The sequence below is a fragment of the Pseudopipra pipra genome, chromosome 2 (assembly GCF_036250125.1).
Source record: "Pseudopipra pipra isolate bDixPip1 chromosome 2, bDixPip1.hap1, whole genome shotgun sequence".
In the NCBI taxonomy this organism is placed as follows: domain Eukaryota; kingdom Metazoa; phylum Chordata; class Aves; order Passeriformes; family Pipridae; genus Pseudopipra; species Pseudopipra pipra.
This window is the reverse complement of record NC_087550.1, coordinates 78740715-78762315: the sequence shown is the minus strand read 5'-3', so window position 1 is coordinate 78762315 and position 21601 is coordinate 78740715. Positions and strand designations below refer to the sequence as shown.

The following is a 21601-nucleotide window of genomic DNA, read 5'->3' as shown; positions in this document are numbered from 1 at the left end:
TAAACAAAAAGATCAGAGCAAGTAACACCATTGCATGAAAAAATACTGTAAATGCAAGAGCATTTCATATCTTGCTGCGGAGCTCAGAGCTGATCCTGCGTGCATCCCTCCCAGAGAGCCACTGAGATGAACGTAATATGGCTCTAGATGTGACTAATAGATCCTGGACAAGTGATTTCTCTCCCTAACAATTTCCAATTAATTTGGGTGTAGCACAGCTTTAAACCCCAGAAGTACCCAAAAGTGACTTCAGCAATGCAAACTATCCTCGAGCTCAATGCACTGGCACCAAGCCCCTCTCAATGTCTTTGTGTCAGGAATTCATAATGCATAACTCAGAGGTTTGTATTACAACACATACCTCATTTCTGCACATAGGATGAAGACACTTTTGAAACTGTACTCTTCATCCCTCCTCACCAGATATGCAGAACCAACTGACTAGCTGGCACTCTGCATTTAAGATGGCAGATAAGGACTGTTGCCCTGTTTATATAAACTGTGTTATCATGCTGCTCTTCTTGAGAACAAGTGCTGTTTCTCAAACAGAAAATGGTTAATAAATGAACATTTAGCCCATCTTCCTACACCTCCCTGAGTGCTTTTTTATTACAGGTTTTCAAACTTGCTTCCATCAATCCTGATTGAGCCTTCTCCTTTCATATGCTAAAATCTAAGAGCCTTTTTTTTTGCAAATTACCAGCCACACAGTCACATCTGGTAATACCGAGTAGCAGCTTTCCTCAGATGTGCCTGTGATCTAGAAGTCAAACTCTCAGCTTCCCTGGAAGAGGGTAAGTCTGCCTGTATTTCTGAGAAGTACGTAGTGTTTTTTCTTCCTAGCACATGGATAAGGTGTAAAACACAGATTTTTACTGTTCTGATGAGAGCTTCCTAGGGCAGAAATAGCTATCCTGCCTTGCTCCAGCATTACTTTCTACAGTTCTCAGTGGTCAACCAAAGGGGGAAAGTTCTGGTTCTCTCTTTGCCACTTTCTGTCAGCATTTAAAGAAACCAGTGTGGAAACTTGCAATACAAAGATTTAAAGAGGTATGGAAAGATGAGCTCGATTTTTTTTTGGATGGAAAATGGTGTTTGTGGCCCAAATTAACAGCTTAATAAACAACTTAGATAAGAGAAGGAGTAGAACCAAACTAACTTCTCAGATTCAACTTGCCAGATGTTAATGGAGCATGTCACGCTCTGCCTGCGCTGCCTATACCTCTTCCTCCTTGCAATAAAATCTCAGGCTCTGGGAAAAAGGACCCAGCTTTAAGTCACTGAGATACGCCTCCCTTATTTTCTCCCAGCAAAAAGGACTGGGAATTGCTGGTGTTGCACCCAAAGCCTTGCTGAGGAACAACCTATGTGAGACCTAGTAGCCAGGACTAGGACCTGGTGCTGGATGCAGCACTTCTGGCACTTGCTAACAGGATAGCCTGATATGTGCTTTTCCCTCTCCCACCTGAGGCAACTTTCTGCGTTATTCCTCTTCCCTTCCTGTAGGAGAGGGCAAAGGACCTCGCCTGCCTGCATCCACCAAAGGTAATCCTTCCTTTCCTCAAACCACAAGTCTAGTGGGGTATTTCACTTGTTCCCAGGAACATGGCCAGCCTCCAGGGCTCAGCATAGCTGTAGCAACTGAGGGGATTCATGGGCTGCTTCACTGGCCCTGCAAGAGCACGGGCAGGGCAGAAAATACAGCCCAGAGCATGGAACCACTGATCTTAGGATGCTGTGCAATAAAACCACCAGGAATTTGCTCCATTTCATGGCCAGAAAGAAGCTCTGGCTCGGAAAAACGCAGTAACTGCTTGTATTCTGCAGTTGGCTATTGGTGTCAGTATCAATCCACGTCTTATTAAAAACATTATCACTATGCACTGGACACTGAGAAGTGCTGCTCTTAGGAAATGCAGTACTAAAGAGAAAAATGGGTGAACTCTGTAAAGAAACAGATCAGACCTGCCAGAATCCATAACTGGGTCAAAAAGATACTGGCCCTTAAGATGTTCTGTAGGAGACAGCCTTCCTCTGACTGCAGATTCAAACAGTTTAGAAGCCTTCAAGCAAGCCAGAAATGCTTTTAACAATGTGCACAACCTGAACTTCTTTGAGGCAAATTCTAAATGTCTATAGATGTTTGAACAAATTAAGAGCACAGAGCTGTCTAACAATTGTTATGCACAATTCCCCTAGCCTTGCTCTCCTCACAGATCTTTAGCAGAGTATCAGATTCAGCGTGATTCAAGGCATAAGAGAGCAGAGAATGATTTCCTGTAAGAGCTTCCAACATGAAGCATGAAGGTTTGAAACAAACCTTAGAAAACACACTGATGTTTAGGCAGAGCAAGCAGGGCAAACTGGAGTTTAAGTTGATAAAACCCAGCATCCTACTCACGAGGGAAATAGATGACTGGTTTCAGGAGGTTCTTTCTCTCAGACAAGCTCCCACAACACACGTGGGTAGCAAGGGGCTTCCAGCAGCTTGAAGTCCACAATGCTTTCATTCAAAGCCTTTTTTTATATAGGACATGTCACCCTCTGAGGAATGCAGAGCACACTCGTGTCTCAGGACAAGTGTTCCACCTTCCTTCTCCCATCCACCTGCCCGGAAATTCAAGAGTTGACATAGAAGAGTCGGATACAAATGAGTTGGCTTGAATCCTGCCCACACCTGCCTGCAGCTGCGCCACTGGCTCAGCCACGCCCATGAGGAGCCAGGCAGCTGAGGCAGAGGCTGGTCAGTGCCCTGCACTTGGCTCCAGCTGAAGCCCACTGGCTTAAAAACACCTGGGGCCAAAGACAGAGGTACCATCATGGCAGTATGGACATTGAGCTAAGTGACTTTGACTACGCTGCTGAAGAAATTCCCTACCACGTTGCCATCAGCTTCTTCTACATGCTGAGGGGCTGTTTAATTTTGTCACTCACTGTTTAATTAAATAGTAATCTCTACAGGACAGAGTTCATTGCTTGCAGCTTATCTCAGCATCTGTGGCATTATATAAAAACATCAACACCTCCAAAATAATACCTGTCAGCAAGTCTGCCTTCCTTCCTAAGGCACGTATTCCAGTATTTCAGAACTTTAAAAACAATCACTGTCTACAACAGGGGTATTACATTAGGTGCATCCATGCTGTTGGTTGCAAACTGAATGCAGACCAGGGGCAGGAACATGACTGTTTTCTGTTAAGTGAATCAGAGCAGCCAACAGAGAATTCCCAGTGGCTTTACACACTAACTGTGGAAGGACATGCAATAGCTGAGCTGACAAAGTCAAAATGAGGTGCCCAGCTGGGACAAAGTTAACTCAGCAGAATATTTTTGAACAAATTTGGATTGCAAAGTAACTTAATAGCAGATCAGCACTTTAAATCAAAAGGTAACTGCATTTTAAATATGATATTAGGGCTTTAAGCTGAGGTTTACTGCTCTGTGAAACCATAGATTTAGGACCCAAGGAAAAGCTGGAAAAACAAAGGCTTACTCAGCTTGAAAAGAAGCTAACTGAAAAGGAAAAACAAAGTAAAAACATGGAAAGTCTAAAAGACTAAATATTGTTTCTTTCTGTTAACAAAAGTGGCCCTTCCCTCTACATACTATAATGTCACCTTTCCACAGCGGGCTGTTATTGCACCATCATCCAATTTTTGAAAAACATCACACCTAAACAGGAGGTTGGCATCCACTGTAATGCCACCAGCAACCAGAATGACATAGGGGTTATCTATTTCAACATGTGCTCCAGGAGTCAGGACCCAGCAAGCTCACTAGATTAGACTGATCTGATAGAGAGCAGAACTTACCCCTTACAAATTGTATATATTTATCTTTTCTCACAACACACTCTTAACCCCAACTAGCTGGAGATTAACTCCAACTACTGTTAACCTTACACCACAGTTGAAGAAATAATCAGTATTTTATAACATTTGAAAGAGCCTTCTTGGAGTACCTGCAATAAATGCTCCTTGGTGGAATGCAATTAACACCAGTAGAAGCCCAATGAAAAAAGAGATACAGAGAGGGTGGCTGTGCAGCACAAGTCCTTGGAGTAACTATATGTCAGGCATCAACCAGAGTCCTGGATGAGGATGTCAGCTCTCAGAGGCAGTATCACATTCCCCTCTTCTCAGAAAATACCTGCTAACTCTGGAACTGTGCCAGGTGGGTTTGGTTAGCACTAGTCTGCAAAGTGCTGTGCCCTCATTCAATAATCTAACTCATCACATCACAAGAGCTAACTCACCCACTCTGAGACTTTTTTGCTTTTCTTTTGATTATTTAGTTAAAGAGGCATTAAACTGATTAGCACTCATCAGGTCTGCCTGCTCTGCCTTTCAAATAATTTTCCATTGTCACTTTTCTAACGGAGAAGGAAAAGCTCAGCTTTCAGCACCAAAGATAAATTACCAAAAAATGCTTACACCAAGCAAATCAATCTAGTCCAGACAGATCTAATCAGAGCAAGCAGAGGGCTTCTGTGTGCTGCTGCCTCTGCTCAGGTTTCAGTGGTCAAATGAATTAACTGAGAGTCCTGCCAGGGAAGAAGTACTCACTTCATAGCTATTTTGCAAAATTGCCATGTTTCACTGTCATTATTATGTTAAGGATAGATAATTTTTAAGCCTAATGTACTCTTCCAACACTCTTTCAATTTGTAGAGTGAACCTAGACCCTGAGGGTGTCACAGCTGTGATGCTGCAGAATGGGAAGCTGGTCTGTGAAATCTTCCCAGCCTACACCTATTTTGACAGAAATGGGACCTGGTCCTCTGCTGCTCCCTCTTTATTACTGACAAGCCTTGCTTGCGACATGTTCTTCAGAAGAGCTGCCATGTAGAAACACACATATTTGGCAGGAGAAAGCTTCATCCAGAATTATGGTCTCATTTGCATATGTCTGTATCTGAGATATCTGAACAACAGAGTAAACAGGAATAAAGCACAATTCAATAAACCTAGTCTGTTAATAACCAACACCTGCGACTTTCACAAATTAATCACTACAGTAGATCACAAAGAGTTAGTAAGAAGGGAATGCAAAAATGCTAAACTGCATGAAATAACACAGACAAGTAGCAATCAAGAATCTTACCACAGAGCAAGTCTCTGCTCAATTTCCTTGAGAAAACCAGTATGAAATTTGTGCAAAGGTTCGAAGTTGGAGAAAATGAGATTTTTCAGTGTTTCAGGCATGCAATCTTCTTTACTCACTGCATTCTGAAACCACTACAAAGAAAAAAAGAAGTGAAATTATTGGTGGGTGGAATGCAGCAGGTATGATCATTTGCTGTCTTCATGCACTTAAACCAAATACACCTAGTGCCTAGTGCCTAATCCAGCAACGATTTAGCTGGCACCAGGAATACAACCCAGGCTACCCCTGATACTCCTATGAGTGAACTGGTGAACTGGAGCTCTTATCAGTGGTCAGGCCCTGCACAGGCCCTTTCCCCTTTGCCATCACTGATCAATACAAACTGAATTGGCAAATGCTGTAGGTGCAAGAGAAAGAGCATTGCAATACTTGCAACACTTCCAAACAATCCAGTAAAAACAAAAAATATGCTCTGCATTTTCATTTGCCAAGTTCTGCCTGAAATCCCTTCAACAGCAGTTGGTACACTAAGCACACAAGCCTATGTTGCTGTGTGCAGGTAGAGAACATCACACACTTTGCAAAGCGAACAAGTGGAAGACACTACTATCAGAAAACAAGATGGGCAGTGCCAAACATTGTAAAGACTGAAATAGGCTCCTCCTCAGTTTTCCTCCATATTCTCCTAATTTCACCTTAACAGACCTATGGGAGAAATAAAGAAAGCCATAGGACTAGATGGCTTGCCAAGGTAGCAATGACTATTGTCTTCAATATGGTAACACTACTCCCTCCTCACTGCCCTAAGGGGTTCCAGCTTGGTTGACTTCCAGCAGTGCCTAGAAGCCTGTTTGGACAACAGAAGGCTGTTACAGCAGTCTTGCTTGACACTACATCAGCTGGAGCTGAGCCAGGCTTGGGATAAAGAGAGATCTCTCCCAAGCCTCCCTCTCCTGCTTTATCTCCACACTGAGCAGAGCTAAAGGTGAAGCACATCTACCAAGCCTCAAAATTCATGCACACCATTTGTTCCTTTTCCAGTGATGCTGGATACTTATTCACTCTCAGTGGCCTCCTGGGCCAGTCTTTGTGGAGCACAGCTGATACAACTATGCTAATGACCAGGCCTATCCCTCTTGGCGAACCAGCAAATTCAAATTTGCCTACCACAAGAAAAAAATGGGGTTTAGCTCTGAAGAGCTAAAACTTTGTTTCTGCAGCCACTGGGTGAAATACAACATATCTTCATATCTGCTGTTGAGACTGCAGCAATGACCACTGTCCCACAGAACCTGGCCTCTTCCCTCATTGGCCTGGCTTCTCACAAAGCCAGGGTAAGTAGCAGTGGGGCCACAGTTACTTTTTACTATAAAAAACATGCTATATTGGCTATGTCTGAGCTGATGTCAGATTAGCTTCATCTGTCGTGTGGGGTCCTGGAACACACAAGAAGCTGAGGAGAAAGTGTGGCCCTGGTTCCCAGCTGGTCCCAACACTCTCCCCTGCAGCATGTCCTCCTTACCACAACACAACACAGGAGTGGGCAATGCACCTCAGTGGGCAATTAAAGAGCTGAGAGTCCTGGAGCTGACTGAAATAGCACAAGGGGTTTTGGATCCAGTGCCCTTTCACAGACAATTGTTATTTCAGGTCAAATCTTCCACCAATATTCTTGGAAGTGAAACAAGACTATTGGTGTGTGTGCAAAGATGGCACACATTTGCCTTGACGATTTTAACAATCGCACTCTGATCAGATACTGCAGATTAATGATTCCTTTAACACACAGTTTCACTTACTGAAAAATCAGAATTATTCAAAGAGGTACTCCACAATATTTCATGTTAAATGGAGGGCATTTAATCCAGTAGAAAACATTTATATGTGCCCCTAAGGAGCTACTTCAGTTTTAAGAGAAGTCATTGAAAACTCACAGGCATTTTAGTAATTACAACCACAAAGCATGAGAGCAAGAAAATATAACTGAACTGTGTCCCAAGTTCCTCAGCCTGATATAGTTTCATAGTGCATGTTACTAACCACAGTGCAAACCTCTACTTTCTGGTTTTTGTGTTATTTCCTCCCTGGAGGAGCACTCCCGTGCACTGCAAAGAATACCTACAGTACAGAATATAAAAGTAGCATGGAACAGTTAAGATGTTAAATGGAGCAGATGAAATACTACCGCTGACTAGAGCTTCACATGTTTCATGAGTAATGCTCCAGTAAACATACCGATGTGATGACTTCAAGGTCCTTCAGGTATGTTCGTTCTGTAGTGGCTGCTTCTTTAGCAATGAAGTAAGCTTTCTCAGTTGGGAATCTCTGTAAATTGCAAACACATTAGGTTTTCCTCTGCTTTTATGAAGAAAAAAAAACGTCGATAATGAATCACGAAGACTGTTACAAACCAGTGACCCTTGCTTGTGGTTACCGTGACTCATGCTTGAATGTTCCTAAACCCTGAAGCCCTGAAAACAATCCTTCCTTGCAAACACAAGAGAACAAGCACTTTCTATGGGGTTTTGGGAGACTTCTTTTTCAGCCACGGTGATTTCTACTGCTTTGGGGGCTGATGTTCTTTTCAGTTTATTCCTGGAGCACGACACATTCTGAAGTTCACAAAGAAGTCCCTTGAAGGCTAGATGACCATTTGAATCAAATGTAAAATTTGACTATATGACAAAAAATTGTCTGATTATTATAAGTTTCATCATCAGGATGAAAATCCACAGTAAAAATACTCTCAGAAAAATTCAGACTCATAGGATTTTCCCAGTGTGGCTGGACAACCTAACAGTGGGAGAGGGGAAGGATTTTAGAGTAAGCTACAGATTTAAAATGTCTTAATTCTGAAGAGCTGAAGGAACCCAGCTGATCTTCCTCTGTGTTGCTCAGGAAGCAAAACTTAAGAAAAAACATCCATGGATCCTTTTCCTCTGTGTTTCCTCCCTGAAGAAAAACGATGCAGTGGATACGCTAGGAAAGACATTAAGTGGAGATTGTGTGGGCATTTCCTGGTCAGTAAACACCACCAAAGGAATCATGATCAGCTGGTATATACAGCAGTCACTGGCTGCTCTAACCTGGACTGAAACAGAGAATCCTAAGTCTACTAACTGATTCTTGGTTTTTCTTGTTCTCAAATTTGTCTCACATATCTTGCTAATTATGCACAGTGGGAAAAGAGATCTTCCTTAAACAAACTCCCATTTTCCTGCAAAGCCACCTGAGTTCCAACTTTATTCCTCCTGCTCCAAGCTCGGGAGAAAAAACAGACCACAGAAGGGCAAAAGCAACCCCCTCTAGCCCTGCAGCACAGGAGGGATGAGCCAGCAGGCACCCAGAACACCCTGGCTCAGACAAACATTTTATTTTCAGAAAGTGATTCTGGATGTGACGCTCCCTTACGGTTTTTCTGCCACAGTGAGTCTGAGCCAAACACTGCCAGCTGAACTCTGCAGGCTGTTGCTCAAAAAGAGCGTTTTCTACTCCCACAACCAGATGCCCCCAGTGGTGCTCCCAGCAGAGACAGACTGGAGAGCCTGGGTTGGACACTCCCACATCAGGCTCAACACTCTTTCTTTTCTTTCTATCACCTGGAAATTTTCTATCTAGTAAGACAATGGAGTTGACTCTTTTGTTACAACAAACTACCAAACTCCACTCCTTAAAAACAAGTTAGATTTATAGGAGATCCTGTTCAAACAAGCTCTTAAGGTTTCAACCAACAGGAATGGCACAGATTTATTATAACACATCACAGAAAAGAGAGCCAAGGCCATCTTCATATGCCTTACTTTTCTTTTCACCTCTTCCTCGTCATCAGTCCTGATGCATGATGGGTCATTCAGCAAAGGGCTGACCAAGGGAGATGACTGCTTGGCATCAGGGCTCAGGTTTGGAGATAGAGTCATATTTGCCACTGATGGTCCTCCTTGGGAATTGATGGAAAGCTCTGAAAGGTGAGGGCTGCCAGTCAGAGAACCTGCTAGGAAAAATGATAAAAGAGAAGTTAGTTAGGACAAGCTCTCTCAAGAAAGTACCAAAAGGAGCTACAATTTTAAATTGCAGCATGTGAAATTATGCTACAAGACACAGCCAACAGGGTCCTCAAACTAGCCCAAATGGCCTTGAAGCCAGAGGAACTGCATCCACTTGCATTAACCAAGGGACTGCTTAAGGGTCTTTTAGCTGATGGAATGGGCTGAAATTACTGAATCTGTAGGGAAGGGATCAAGGCACACATGACTGAGCTGCAAGTCTTTACTGTGAGGGTGGTGAGGCACTAGTACAGATTGCCCAGAGAAATTGGGGATTCCTCATCCCTGGAAGTGTTCAAGACCAGGTTTGATGGAGCTCTGAGAAACCTGGTCTAGTGAAAGGTGTCCCTGCCAATGGCAGGGGGGTTGGAACTAGATGATCTTTAAGGTCTCTTCCAACCCAGGCCATCCTATGATTCTGTGAGCCTAACCATCAACTTAATATAAAAATTTTCACCACTGTAATCCACTCTATGGAACAGAATAAATACAACAATATGAGAATCATCCTAGGAGTGCAATTTTTTCTAGCAAAGTAGAACTACAAAGACTCAAATCAGTACTTCACAGGGAATTACAGGACAGAAATTAGAACAAATCTATATGGCTGAAGTCTAGAGAAAAACGATAACTTTCTACAGCAGTGTTGCTGCTAAGACCAGTCAGATCTAACATGAAGGAAAAAAACTACTAGTTTCCCAATTTCTACACACAACACAAGTATGTATATTATACCTTGTAGGTCTTTCCATGCTCCTCTGATTGTTTGGGATGGAAATGCTAGCATTACATTTACATAAGAAAAGCAATATTTTTAATGCACAAAGCATGACAATTTCAGATTTTCACAGATATAAAGTCCCATTTAATTTTGGATTAAAAATATTAAAGAATTAGACAATTAATTACACTTTCACGGATTCATATACACTACATTAAATATTACTGAAATTAGCATTTTGTCTTCTGGAAGGCAGCCAGATTACTGACTGCACAAAAAGAAAATTTGCCAAAAATGCGCAGTGTCCTCCCAGTTATCTCCTCCTCCAAACCTCTGAAAATCTAAACGTGTTTTAGAAGAAGGATCTGTCATGTGGAAGAACATTTACATCTGTACCAATTTGGTATCATACACTAAAACTGAATAAAAAAAATGTGACAAGCTCTTGATTATGACTTCTTATGGCTGTCTAAGATTAAATGTAAAACACATACAATGCTGTATATAATTAAGGTCAAATACAATTTACTATCATGTGTTTGTGTCCTCCCTAAATTATGACAGGTAAATGTTCCTGTTGCTAAAAAACACAGCTGAGATGCTTTGGTAAATATAATATAATAAAAAATAAATATAATTAGGCCAGCAGTAAAACCTATTTATTTTCTGGAAGAACTCAAGATTTATTGCTAGAACATGAATGTTTTCCAATTCCAAACCAGTTCATGTTTATAAATCATTCCTTTGAAAAGAGAAGGAAAAAGCCAGTACAGTTATCAGTTTATGTAATCATGACAGTTACGTAGCCGATTATAAATCAGAGTCAAAGCAGTATTTGTCTGAAATAAAAGTCTATATTATTACAGCTAGCAAGAAAGGATTTACCAACAGTTTCACACTAAATCAATGTTCAGTGAAATTTGAGAAAATGCCACAGCTTGTTACACAAATGTCAATTTTATTGACACTAGCACACAACTATATACAGTATTTTCAAAAGAAATCGAATTCATCATTAAGAAATAGTGAAACAGATTAATAGCAAGGTTGTAAGGTTAAAATTATTTAACTACATTACAAAAGATATAAGAAAAGTGATATCACCTCAAACGTGGAAACAAAGAAATTCTGGCACTATGCCTGTCATACGACAGCAAATAAATGATTTGCACCTCTGTGAGAAGTTCACAGGCATTGTAGTCTAGGAGTTAAATAGCACCTATCTGTGATAGATAGACATAGATATATTGACTTATCTACCTACCTATCTATAATCCTAGATCTAACTTCTGAGGTACTGGAACTTTTATCAGTACTACTCAAGTATTTCAAACTACAAAATATTGAATAGACAATGAATTAGAAAGACTTCCTATTCTAGAGTTGGAAGACATAAATTGGGAAAAGTATTATGGAAAGTATCACAAAAAAATGTGCCTGGTGGCTCACAGCATTGCGTATACACCCATTGATTAAAGACTTGCATATCAATGCATCACTGACATTCTCAAAGTCATTTTGCAGCAGGCTGAAATGCTGCCATCCTCCCTTTTGGTATCAATGTGGGCATGAGCAGTGACCAACCACCACCACCTACAAGCAAGAGCTCAGTTAGGCCCCATCTGCCAGTGTGCTGAACCAAGTGAAAATTAAAGCTAGGTATAAGAAAGCAGCTACATTACGAAAGGGCGTCAAAATTCTCTTACGTTAGTACATTCTGGGGCCTGATTACAACCAACACTGCCATAAAGATCAACACATTGGATGTTGTTCTGGTAAAGGTGGGAAACAAATTTGTTTTGCTGTAAGTCAGTAAGCCATGGAAAAACGAAAATGGAAGGTCTTCCCTCCCCCATTGCCAATCAACCAGGACATGTGTCACGCTGATGGGTCGTGACAATGCTACAGTGACTTTCTCTTTTTTACAGAAGTGAAGAATCAATAACCTGTATTAACCAAGTGTTTCATCTGACCTCCAGCCACAGAAGAGTATATTCCTGCAGGCTCTACTCATCAACTACATGCTGCAGAATATAAACAGAAACAGAAGGGAGAAGACCAATCTTATTTACAAGGTACTGCAATTCCTCACATTTTACCCTAAAGGATTCATTGATTGACAGGCAATTATTAGTATGTCAGTTGCCAGATATCAAATGGTACTATGCATTGGAGGCCTAAAAGGTTTGCAGCTGGTAACATGGAATTTTCTTTGCTAGTACTCCAAGTGATTTTTATTTAGATTCAGACTTGGGCCATCTTTCAAATATAATGGAGTCAGCTGTATACACACAAACCAAGAGAAGTACAAAAGAATGTTTATCTAAGGATTGCTTAAGTGCATACAAAAATTTTATCCTTGGTGGAGTGGGTAGGAATTAATAAGCATGTGCTTCAATTATTTTCTAAGCTTGGGTTTAAGATGAGAAACAAACACTGGTTGACGACAGAGACAAATAATGAGAATGTACTTTACCACAGTATGCCAGATTGGCTCATCAATGCCAAAATACCTGGAGTGGTTCTTAGTTCCACTGAGCTAGTTTATTCTCCAGGCATTGGAGAACACTAAAGTGTTGCAGTAGGGAAGGTGACAGAGGAGTAAAACTTGACTGAAATCTAATTTGAAAAAAAATCCGTGAAATGACAATGGCATTTTACATGGCCATAGGATATGAAATTATGGGTTATCTTCCTAGCTTTACACATGTCCCAGATTGCTCCCCACCAACACACATGTTCAATGTGCTACACAAAATCAAGCCAGTGGCTAAAATCAAATAATAGCTATACCTTTGTCAAAATACACATTAGTTGCTTGCTGCAATTGGGTGGTGGGAAGGCATAGGAGTGCTGGCAAACTGTGGGTGCCCTGCCAGAGAGGAATAAGTTGTGGTCCATCCCACCAGCCACATCTGCTTTACTCCAGCCTCCCATCACACACAAATGTTAACCCATAGGGACTAGTGCTGAGGTTGGTGTCTATGGAGCGTTGGGCTGGCTTAGTGATACTGCTTTAAAACATGGCTCATATCAAGGAAAAAACAGTTGAAATCAGTATTTTTCAGTTGATGAAGAAAGTCTGTCCCAGAGGTCAATTCACATCACAGGTGACCTGAACTGCCTGCTGCCTCCTTCTTTGTTGACTACATAGACAGCATAAGATCATCAGAAATCTTTGGTCAGAGACTTTAAGTTAACATGGGGGAGCTGCCCTCTTTGTGAGGGAGAAAAATGGGACTCAGTGTATCCTGAAGATACTCCTCCTCTTTTCCTTTTCTTTTGTAGCTGCTAAATAACAAACTGAGGCCATTTAGTGTTCTGCATCTGCTTCAAAAGAAACAGTTCCCATCCATCCACACTCTTTTTTAACAGTGAGGAATAGTACAGCAGTGTTAAGATGCTCATGGGAATGTTCCTTCTCTGTGGAGTACCAAAAAGCAAAAATGACTCAATTATGGAAACTGAGAGAATACATCAATCATTATTGAAGGTGACTGAAATTCTGCTGGAAAACTTCACATACAGCTTAAGAGCTCACCAATGTTAAAAGTTATATTGTTCTCAAGGTTGTTATTATTATTATAAATTAAAACATGTTAAGAACCAGAAAAGCACCTTTCTCAATACCTGGAACGTTGCAGGGCCTACTTGCTCTTATGCCTGTTCCACAGCCTGCTCTGCAGTCAGGGGAGGCTGGTGACATCAATATCCCAGTTACTCTGCTTTAACATGGGATCAGTGTTTTCTAAACTCCAGTCTGGCAGATGGAACCCAACTTGTTGCCCCTTTGTCCTTGGCATTACTGAGCATATGAAGAAAGCATAATAAGAAAGTATCTAACAAAGCTGCCGCTGCTGTGGCCACACAGTCCAGCTTAATTTTCCATTTTCCCACTGGTTGCATAGCTCTAACTTGTGTCTAAACATTTTGGTCAGAGAAAGATGCATAGTACAAAATGGCGGACAGATAGCACCAGATAAAGTAAAAAGAGTTTTCATATACCAATCACTGAAGTACCTTAGATTGGAGAAGAATTTAATAAGGGTGTCCATCCCCTCTCTCCAGCTGTGAACCAGGCACAGTCATTTTGCTGAAGAGTTATGGGATGGAGATTCTGCTCTGTTCTCCCTCAATGCAAGAACAAAATCCCACTGACTTCCACAAAAGCTTCAAAAGAACCAGTTCATCAAGCTGCGCTCCTCTTCCCTATTACATGAACCAAACTGGATACAGTTTGTTAGTTAGAAAAGTAGTTATACACAGCCATAAATTCATGTACAAACATCCCTGAACGCAGTACCAAAGAATTTGAGGAGAAATGGGAATTAAAAGCAACTCAGGAAGAGACCCAATCTAACTCTGCTTGGCTTGAAGAGGAACTTCACAGGGAGAAATGTTCACTTTGACTTCACAGCTTCAAAATGTGTGCCCATGGCAGTGAGCGGAATTTGGGAAAATGGTGCACCTTCTCAATGAACCAATTTCCTCATATTTAGGACAAAGCATCAGCTAGCAATTGGACAAAACAATTAAATCAGTGACAGTTTTACAGCAAAATACCAGTTAGAATGAGTAAAAGCCTTCGGTACAGGTGAAACTAAAAATAATAATAAAAAATTAATTCCATGCATACACAGTTAAATGGCTTGACATGCTTATAGTCTCATCAAGCTTGGTGTTGGTTTAGTAGCCAGCAACCTCTCCAGTTGGTAAAGGTCCATGCTTTATTGGTATACTGCAGTATTAGACAGTGGTGAGTGTGAAATCAGACAGTAACTGCTGTTGGCCTACATCAGGGTATACTCACATCTTAAGAACAAAGAGTGAACATTACAGTCTGGGAAGAATGCAAGGTCACTGGGCATCAGTCCTTTGTCTAGCCTTGATCTTTCCAGACAGAAATAGAGCAACCTATAGAAGGATTCCCTGCTGTACCCAGGGTTAGGGTTGGTTTGCTTTTGTTTGTCTCTAAACCAACATGACACAGTGCTACAATATAATTGGAAACCTTCATCCCCCATGTAAGTTTCTGCCACAGATACTGTCCATTTCAACAAGACATCTCCCTAAGACTGCAGTGATCCTGCTTATGAGCTACGGCAGACGCACTTGATCGCTGGGTGCAGCCTTCATTAGGAAATGAAGGGCAATCTGGTGTGCTCAATGGAGCCCAAATGCACTGGAAAAGAGGCTTTCTTCCCCCGCTTCCCTCCACTCCTCTGCTCCTCAACATGGTATGGTTTCTCAGCTCGAGACTCACAACCTGGTGGTGGTTTTCATTAATTCTGATGTGAGGAGTGCTCTGTGAGACAGGATCACTGTAATAGGAGGTATTAGGTACTCCCAATACAAAATAGGCATTTCTGCAGTAAAAGGACATTGAGACAGTGCTCCAAACAATGCAAGGAACAGAAGATACACCATGCTTTGAGGATAGACAGAACATTGAAAAGGCTTTTTCTCCCAGAGAGGTACATGCTGACAAAACAGTGCATACAATGAAACAAAAAATGTTTCTCTTTAAACGGTATTAAACAAATGACAAAAATGAGAATGAAGTCCCCAGAATTGCCAATTTTAAAAATTAATTTTGACTATTGAGATTTATTTTAAAAAATCTATGCATGTGCACACACAGAAATCAGGAGAGGGCTGGATAAGTGAAACACTGCCAAGCTTACAAATGTTTGTTAGTGAGTCCAGGTGAGCTTCTTAGCAGAAAAGGGAAAAAATAAGGATTCAGCTAATCAAATATTTTTAAGTGCCTCATGGAAAAGCAACAGGCACGAGCTCTAGCATTCTCTGATATAAACAGAGAGAACTACTTCTGATCTTTCTGAAAACAATCAAAGGCAAAAACCTGTTCTCTTCTCAAAACAAGATTTGCAGCATTTTAATCTAATTTTAACAAGTTTGAAAGCTCTTGAATCATAAAGCATTCATTTTCCTTTAACCTCCAGTGACAGCTGCATCATTACTGCCTTTAGAGTCGATTTTATCAGTAGGAACCATCAATTTTTATGGTTCTCAGGGGCCAAAATTTGACCAAAAAAAACTTCAACAAAAATTACACCTTAAAACTATAACCATTCTAGAGCAAAATATTTACCATCATGTCACACAAACTTATGAACCTAAGTCTTTATCCTCTTCACTGTAGTAACACCACCATTATTTACACTCCTACTTGTGAAAAGGATGCCTGTGAATACACAGCTCAGCCATGCATACAGGCTTTCCAGATCTCATAACATTTAAAAGTGCTCACTGCTTTTAATAACAAACAACATAAACCAAGCTTATTCTACATGCTCTTTATAGAACACAGAATTAGAAGACAAAATGCTCTGAAAAACTGCTATTTGTCACCCGAAGTAGGCTTTTTATTCATATGATGCCTTTGATTTTTAAATAGAAATTCTGTATTTTAAAATACCAATGGCATCACATAACCTAACCACAGGGAAAACCACAGAAGATGCTTTTGCTCAGGATCCACACGTTGCACAATTATTTTCATCATAAATAAGTAAACAAGATATGTGCCCTTGTCTAGGCATATTTCAGCAACTATAGAAACTACTGAAACAGAAGAGGAAAAATATTTTGCTAGTGTCAGTTTCCTAGGATTTAAATTTCCTTCTTTCCTAGAATTTGACAGTACAAGCAAAATTTTTCCTAATGTAGCTTGACTAAAACCAGTCTGCTGCTACACACATTTGAGAAAAGTTACACATCACTCTAAGCTTTGGGTCCTCGTGATGTTAACACTATGCATCTGCCACTTACCATCAGAAAACCCAAACCCATCATCAACAAGTAGGAGACATGAACAAGCAGCTGGGTTTCTGACAAGAGGACTGTTTTCCTACCGCTTGTGTTTGACAGCAGCTAACAAAAGAAAGACCTGTATATTAAAATTTGTTTCAGAAGATTCATATATATAGGGTTTCTCTTATTTCATATGGACAAGAGGATAGATCCCCTAAATGAAGAGAAAGAGATGTGCCAAAATACATAGAAACTGCCTTCTCAACTGAAGCTGTTGAGAGGGAGAGAAGCATTATTGGAAGACTAAAAGGGATTTTGGCTTCCTTCACTTTATTACATGCTTGAACAGAGAACCTCTTTCCTTCCCACTCAACTGCCCTTTCCAGCTAGTAACAACAATGCTGCTGAATGAAGGGGATTCTCCAGTGGTTCACGTTCTTGTGCACAAGGCTAAGTGACACCCAACTCCCTCAAACAAGTATGAAGGGGATTCTCCAGTGGTTCACGTTCTTGTGCACAAGGCTAAGTGACACCCAACTCCCTCAAACAAGTATGGAAGTCAGGAAAAACTTGAATTGTTAATTTGTTTTTAATCATTAGAAGTTAAATTGCAGCAATTAAAATTTCATTCTAATGTCAATTCTGATAGCAATCTAATGACTCATTATAACAAATGAGATTCATTAAACAAATAGAGTATTTGACAGAATTTATAGGTCAGATACCCTTTTTTTTTCTATTAAAGAACTGTTCTAGAAATAGCCACAGTTCATGCTAATTGCATATAAATCATACTGATGAGATCTGAATAACTGATTTTCAATATTCCAGATCAGGTCTGCATTATCAGTTCAACTGATCAACATAATTCTTGCTCTCCGAGTACTCTAAAATTTTTGGGTCTTTAAACTCTCAGAAAAAAAGTGGAAAGTACACTATGTCAAAGGGCATTGTAAATGAATAAGTCCATAAGTTTTTGGGAGCTATTCTCTCTTGCTTGTCTTCCTGACCCTGGAGCCCCCCAGAAGAAACTTCTGGTGATTATGGAGACTCTTTACGTTTATGTGTTTGTTGTGGGACAGAAGAAGACAAAATTGAAAACATCTCTTCTTCTTACTAAAGAAAAAGAGGACCTATAAACAGCTTTCAGATCTGTCTCGCCCATTTTCCATTTAACTTGCTCTGGTCACCACCAAGTACTTGCATGTACAGATAGAGAGATCAGAAAGAAACTTCTGGCATGAATGTTACTGCTTCAGGATGAATAGAGCTGCTTCAATTATCAGAAGCTGCACCACAAATGCTGGTGCAAATGAAAACCAGTCCTACAAATATTCAGGGGTGAAAATATAGGTCCTGAAGCATCTGGTCTAATAATACTAGCCCCATTTAGTGAACTGATTCACAAACCATTGTTTTTTCACCCTTTGCTGGGTTCTAATGATTACGTTCAGCATTGCCAGTGCTACTCTCTGGAGAAAATTTTGTCTAGTTTTGCATGTCCTTTAATCATGAAGCAAACTAATAGACTGATATGATTTTTCAAACTGTTAACATGCAAATCTTTTATTATGCTCATCTGTCTCTTAACTGATCTTAGCTCTGTATAGCCCACACAGTGTAAACACAAATACAGCAAACCTAAAAACTTTCAGTTACATGCTGACATTTTTGCAGCTACAGATATTTCTCTTCCAGTTTTTCTTTGATATAATTTGTATTTAGCATGCATTACAATGGTCAATGGGATGGTGCCTGTTAGGAAGGCCTATGACCTATGGGTGACTTGAGACAACGGCAGCACTAGGCAAAAATCATCTTCAGAAAACATCCCCCTGCTGCCAAGCACAAGAACATGTGGATATGGACTTAAACCAAGAACAGTGCAGTCTAGACCATTCAGATATCAATTATTCAAAACTCCATACCTGCAATATCCTATGTAGGTCTTGGCTCCTACATCAACTTGCCACTTTCCACGTTTCCTTCATCTATTTATTCTAAAATTTTATATCCCAGGTCACTGAGGAAAACTAGACTCTAGGAAAGGCTGACATCAAAAAAACCTTCCAGAAGATCCCAAGAGGACATAATAAGTTTGAGCAGCTGCTGAGTAGGAGAAAACTTAAAATTATCTGACATGACCTTTCTATTGTCATCATCGAGGATGACTGAATGTGGACAAGTAGTTGCAATAGCAAAGAATGAAAGAGTTCCTTTTATCCAGAGATTACCTAGTTCTGCATATTATTATGGACAAACCTCTAACCATTTTTGCAACTAGTCTCTGTATTCATCCAACTACGTGGACAGAATTATTTAGCAACTGTGTGATAAGATGCCTGGACAACCCAACAAGAGGCTTCCTCCACATCCTCTGGGAAGACAGGAGATGGGTGAGTCAGGACTACTCAATTCAGAGTAGATAAAGCTGCTCAATCTTGCTGGGATTCAGCTGCCTCATTTGTAGCAACTGCCTAAGGATATCTGGGCACTTGATCAGTATGGGATTGAAAATTAATTATTGAGAGGAGAAGTACCATCAACCACATTGCAAAATCTATTGGAATTGATGGGAGAATCAAGTCTTCTACTTTGCCTGTCACTACCTCTGTTAGACAGGTAAGCTTAGATCACTGCTGTTGACCAGTGTATGCAGATTAATCAATGCTTTCAATGACTAACGAGAACTGACAGGCTCCTCTTACCATGTGCACTTTGTGAGCCAGAATAAGAATTCCTCCATCTCATCTCATTTGCAGTCTTGCCCCAAAGGTTTCTATTCTTCTCTGCAAGGTCCTTCTGACTTGTCCCACAGAAAAAAAATTCCCAGGTGAATTTTAAGGAACCTGATTCTATGTGAAAATGTCAATTTGAAACTGCTTTCTCACTTAACCATTCTTGGCAAGGGCTCAGACATGAACCACGTGTCTGGTGGAGGCATTTGGCCCACAGACTGTTTTTAATTAAATGCTTGTCTACTGATATTAAGCGGAGCTTCAGTGGCATTAGAACACTGCAGAAGTGATTAATCCTAAATGAAATTATTTCCTATGTAATTTACAAACATTATTTCTTCTAACTGGAAGAATTCCACATGCGTTAAAACAACAACTACTAAAACATTTAAAGATGAAAAAATGCCAGATGACAGAAAACTGTCAGAGAAAAATCCTCATATAGCATTTTTGAGGATAATATTCAAATAGGAAAAATTGTTGAGAGACCTTATTAGAAAGTAGCCTAAGTCCAGCTACCAGCAGGTTTGTTCTTATTAAGTTATAAATGCAGTATCTTTGTAGGTATATGACAGAAGAAATCAGACCTGGAAGCAGCATCTGAAAGGATGCAAAATAGTAAACAACACTTACAAAATTTTATATTCACTTAAATCCAAAGATCATAAAATGTATTCACTTTTCTTAAGTAGCAGAAGTGACTGCAAATCCTTGTGTTGAAAATCCATTATTTGAACTCTAATTTTACTGGCTAACAAAGCAATTAATTCTTCTGTCTGGATTGCTATTACTTTACTTTATAATATAAAATAATATTGGTACTTTTGCTGCACAGGCAGCAAAAAATAAATCAAAAGGAGACTCATGCACCTACTTCCCCATGCTCACGCTATCAGCTGATGTGGGCTTCGACTACTATATTTCATCTTATGTGTTGAGAAGTTCAAGGCAATTATTTTACATCTATTCTAAACCCCAAACACAAATAACCCTCTTTTAGAATCATATACAAGCAAGCTTTTCCCTAATTATAAATCTTGCTGTTTCTAGACTCATGCTTTAAACTACAGGAATAAACAAGAACATTCCCTGTCATCAAAATATCAATGTCTAAAGAGATGCTTTGAATCATTCCTATTCAAAAATGAGGTATCTAATGTCTAAAAAAACCAACACACTAAAGGAGATGAAAGAGTTAAAACTTATATTTACACAAAGATATATTTTACTTGCAAAAAAATAAAGTATATAACACATGCCTAATATTTTTAAACATCCTTCATGCAGATTAAACTCTGTTAAAGTGTGCATAGACCAAGGCATTAGAAAAATTAAAAAGAATTCTTATTTTCTTATTTTGTAAAAACAATCTTGAAAAATTTTATATTGTCTAGATTTCCAGAGTCCTGTAATTTGTTCATCAGTACTTATGTAAATGGATTCATCATTGCTTTATGTATGTACTGCATGATGCAGGTCACTGGAAGTGATCTGCAGTTCAGCCAATGCTGGTGTTCATCACCTAAAAATTCTCAGATTTAGTTCCATTCTTCCACAAGAAAAATGTATAAAAGTTAAAATTAAGGCCAGTCATACAGAGCACATCTTGTCTCCCAGATCTAGTAACTGTAGGACACTTTCCATACAGGAGACCTTTCATCTGGATTTTCTCAATTAACTTGAAGAAACTAAAATCAGATTTTATTAGGATATGGCCTTAATTCTCAATACTTTTAGCCTGTGAAAAGGCAGTACACACAGAATTAGTCTCTTTGTCCTTCTGCACGTGTGAAAGTCTTGCTACTCTATGTATAGCACAGAAGATAATCAGCCTGGACCACAGTTAGTCCCATCATTCTCTGTGTCAGAGGATGAAAAATTTATGAGGTGGCATTACTAAAAGGATAGCCTACAACATAGTAATTGGATCCTGCACAGATAAAGATTTTTCATGATCAAAGCAAAAAATAAAATTAAACAGCCACCATCTCCAAACCACCCACCAAAAATAACCCACAACAGAACTTTGATGTCTCTATAATAATTCCACTGAAAGAATAAGGGAAGAAAAATCTCCTGCAATTAATCTTTACACCACACTGATAAAGGATAGAAAGGATTGCCTTGGAAGTAATACTCATACCACTCTTTATTAGAGCTGTTTCAATCCAAGCTTTTTTCACTTGAATTATATCTTTCATCTTGTTCTCTTTCTTGCC

General features: G+C 39.9%; 1 protein-coding gene across 10 annotated transcripts in view; it reads right to left on the bottom strand.

The window, feature by feature from the left end:
* Nucleotides 1-21601, bottom strand: part of FARP1 (FERM, ARH/RhoGEF and pleckstrin domain protein 1) — a 205626-nt gene that overhangs the window by 22580 nt on the left and 161445 nt on the right. For 8 of the 10 annotated variants that reach the window (XR_010428419.1, XM_064646056.1, XM_064646063.1 and 5 more), the window contains exons 14-16: nucleotides 8907-9097; nucleotides 7342-7431; nucleotides 5104-5237 (exon numbers count right to left, since the gene is read on the bottom strand). Coding sequence is in view for 9 of the 10 variants with exons in the window: in XM_064646056.1 (XP_064502126.1) it covers nucleotides 5104-5237; nucleotides 7342-7431; nucleotides 8907-9097 (415 nt within the window). In the remaining variant the exon portion in view is untranslated. The remainder of the gene's footprint in view (nucleotides 1-5103; nucleotides 5238-7341; nucleotides 7432-8906; nucleotides 9098-21601) is intronic. The other 2 variants (XM_064646059.1, XM_064646061.1) reach the window with 1 other exon arrangement.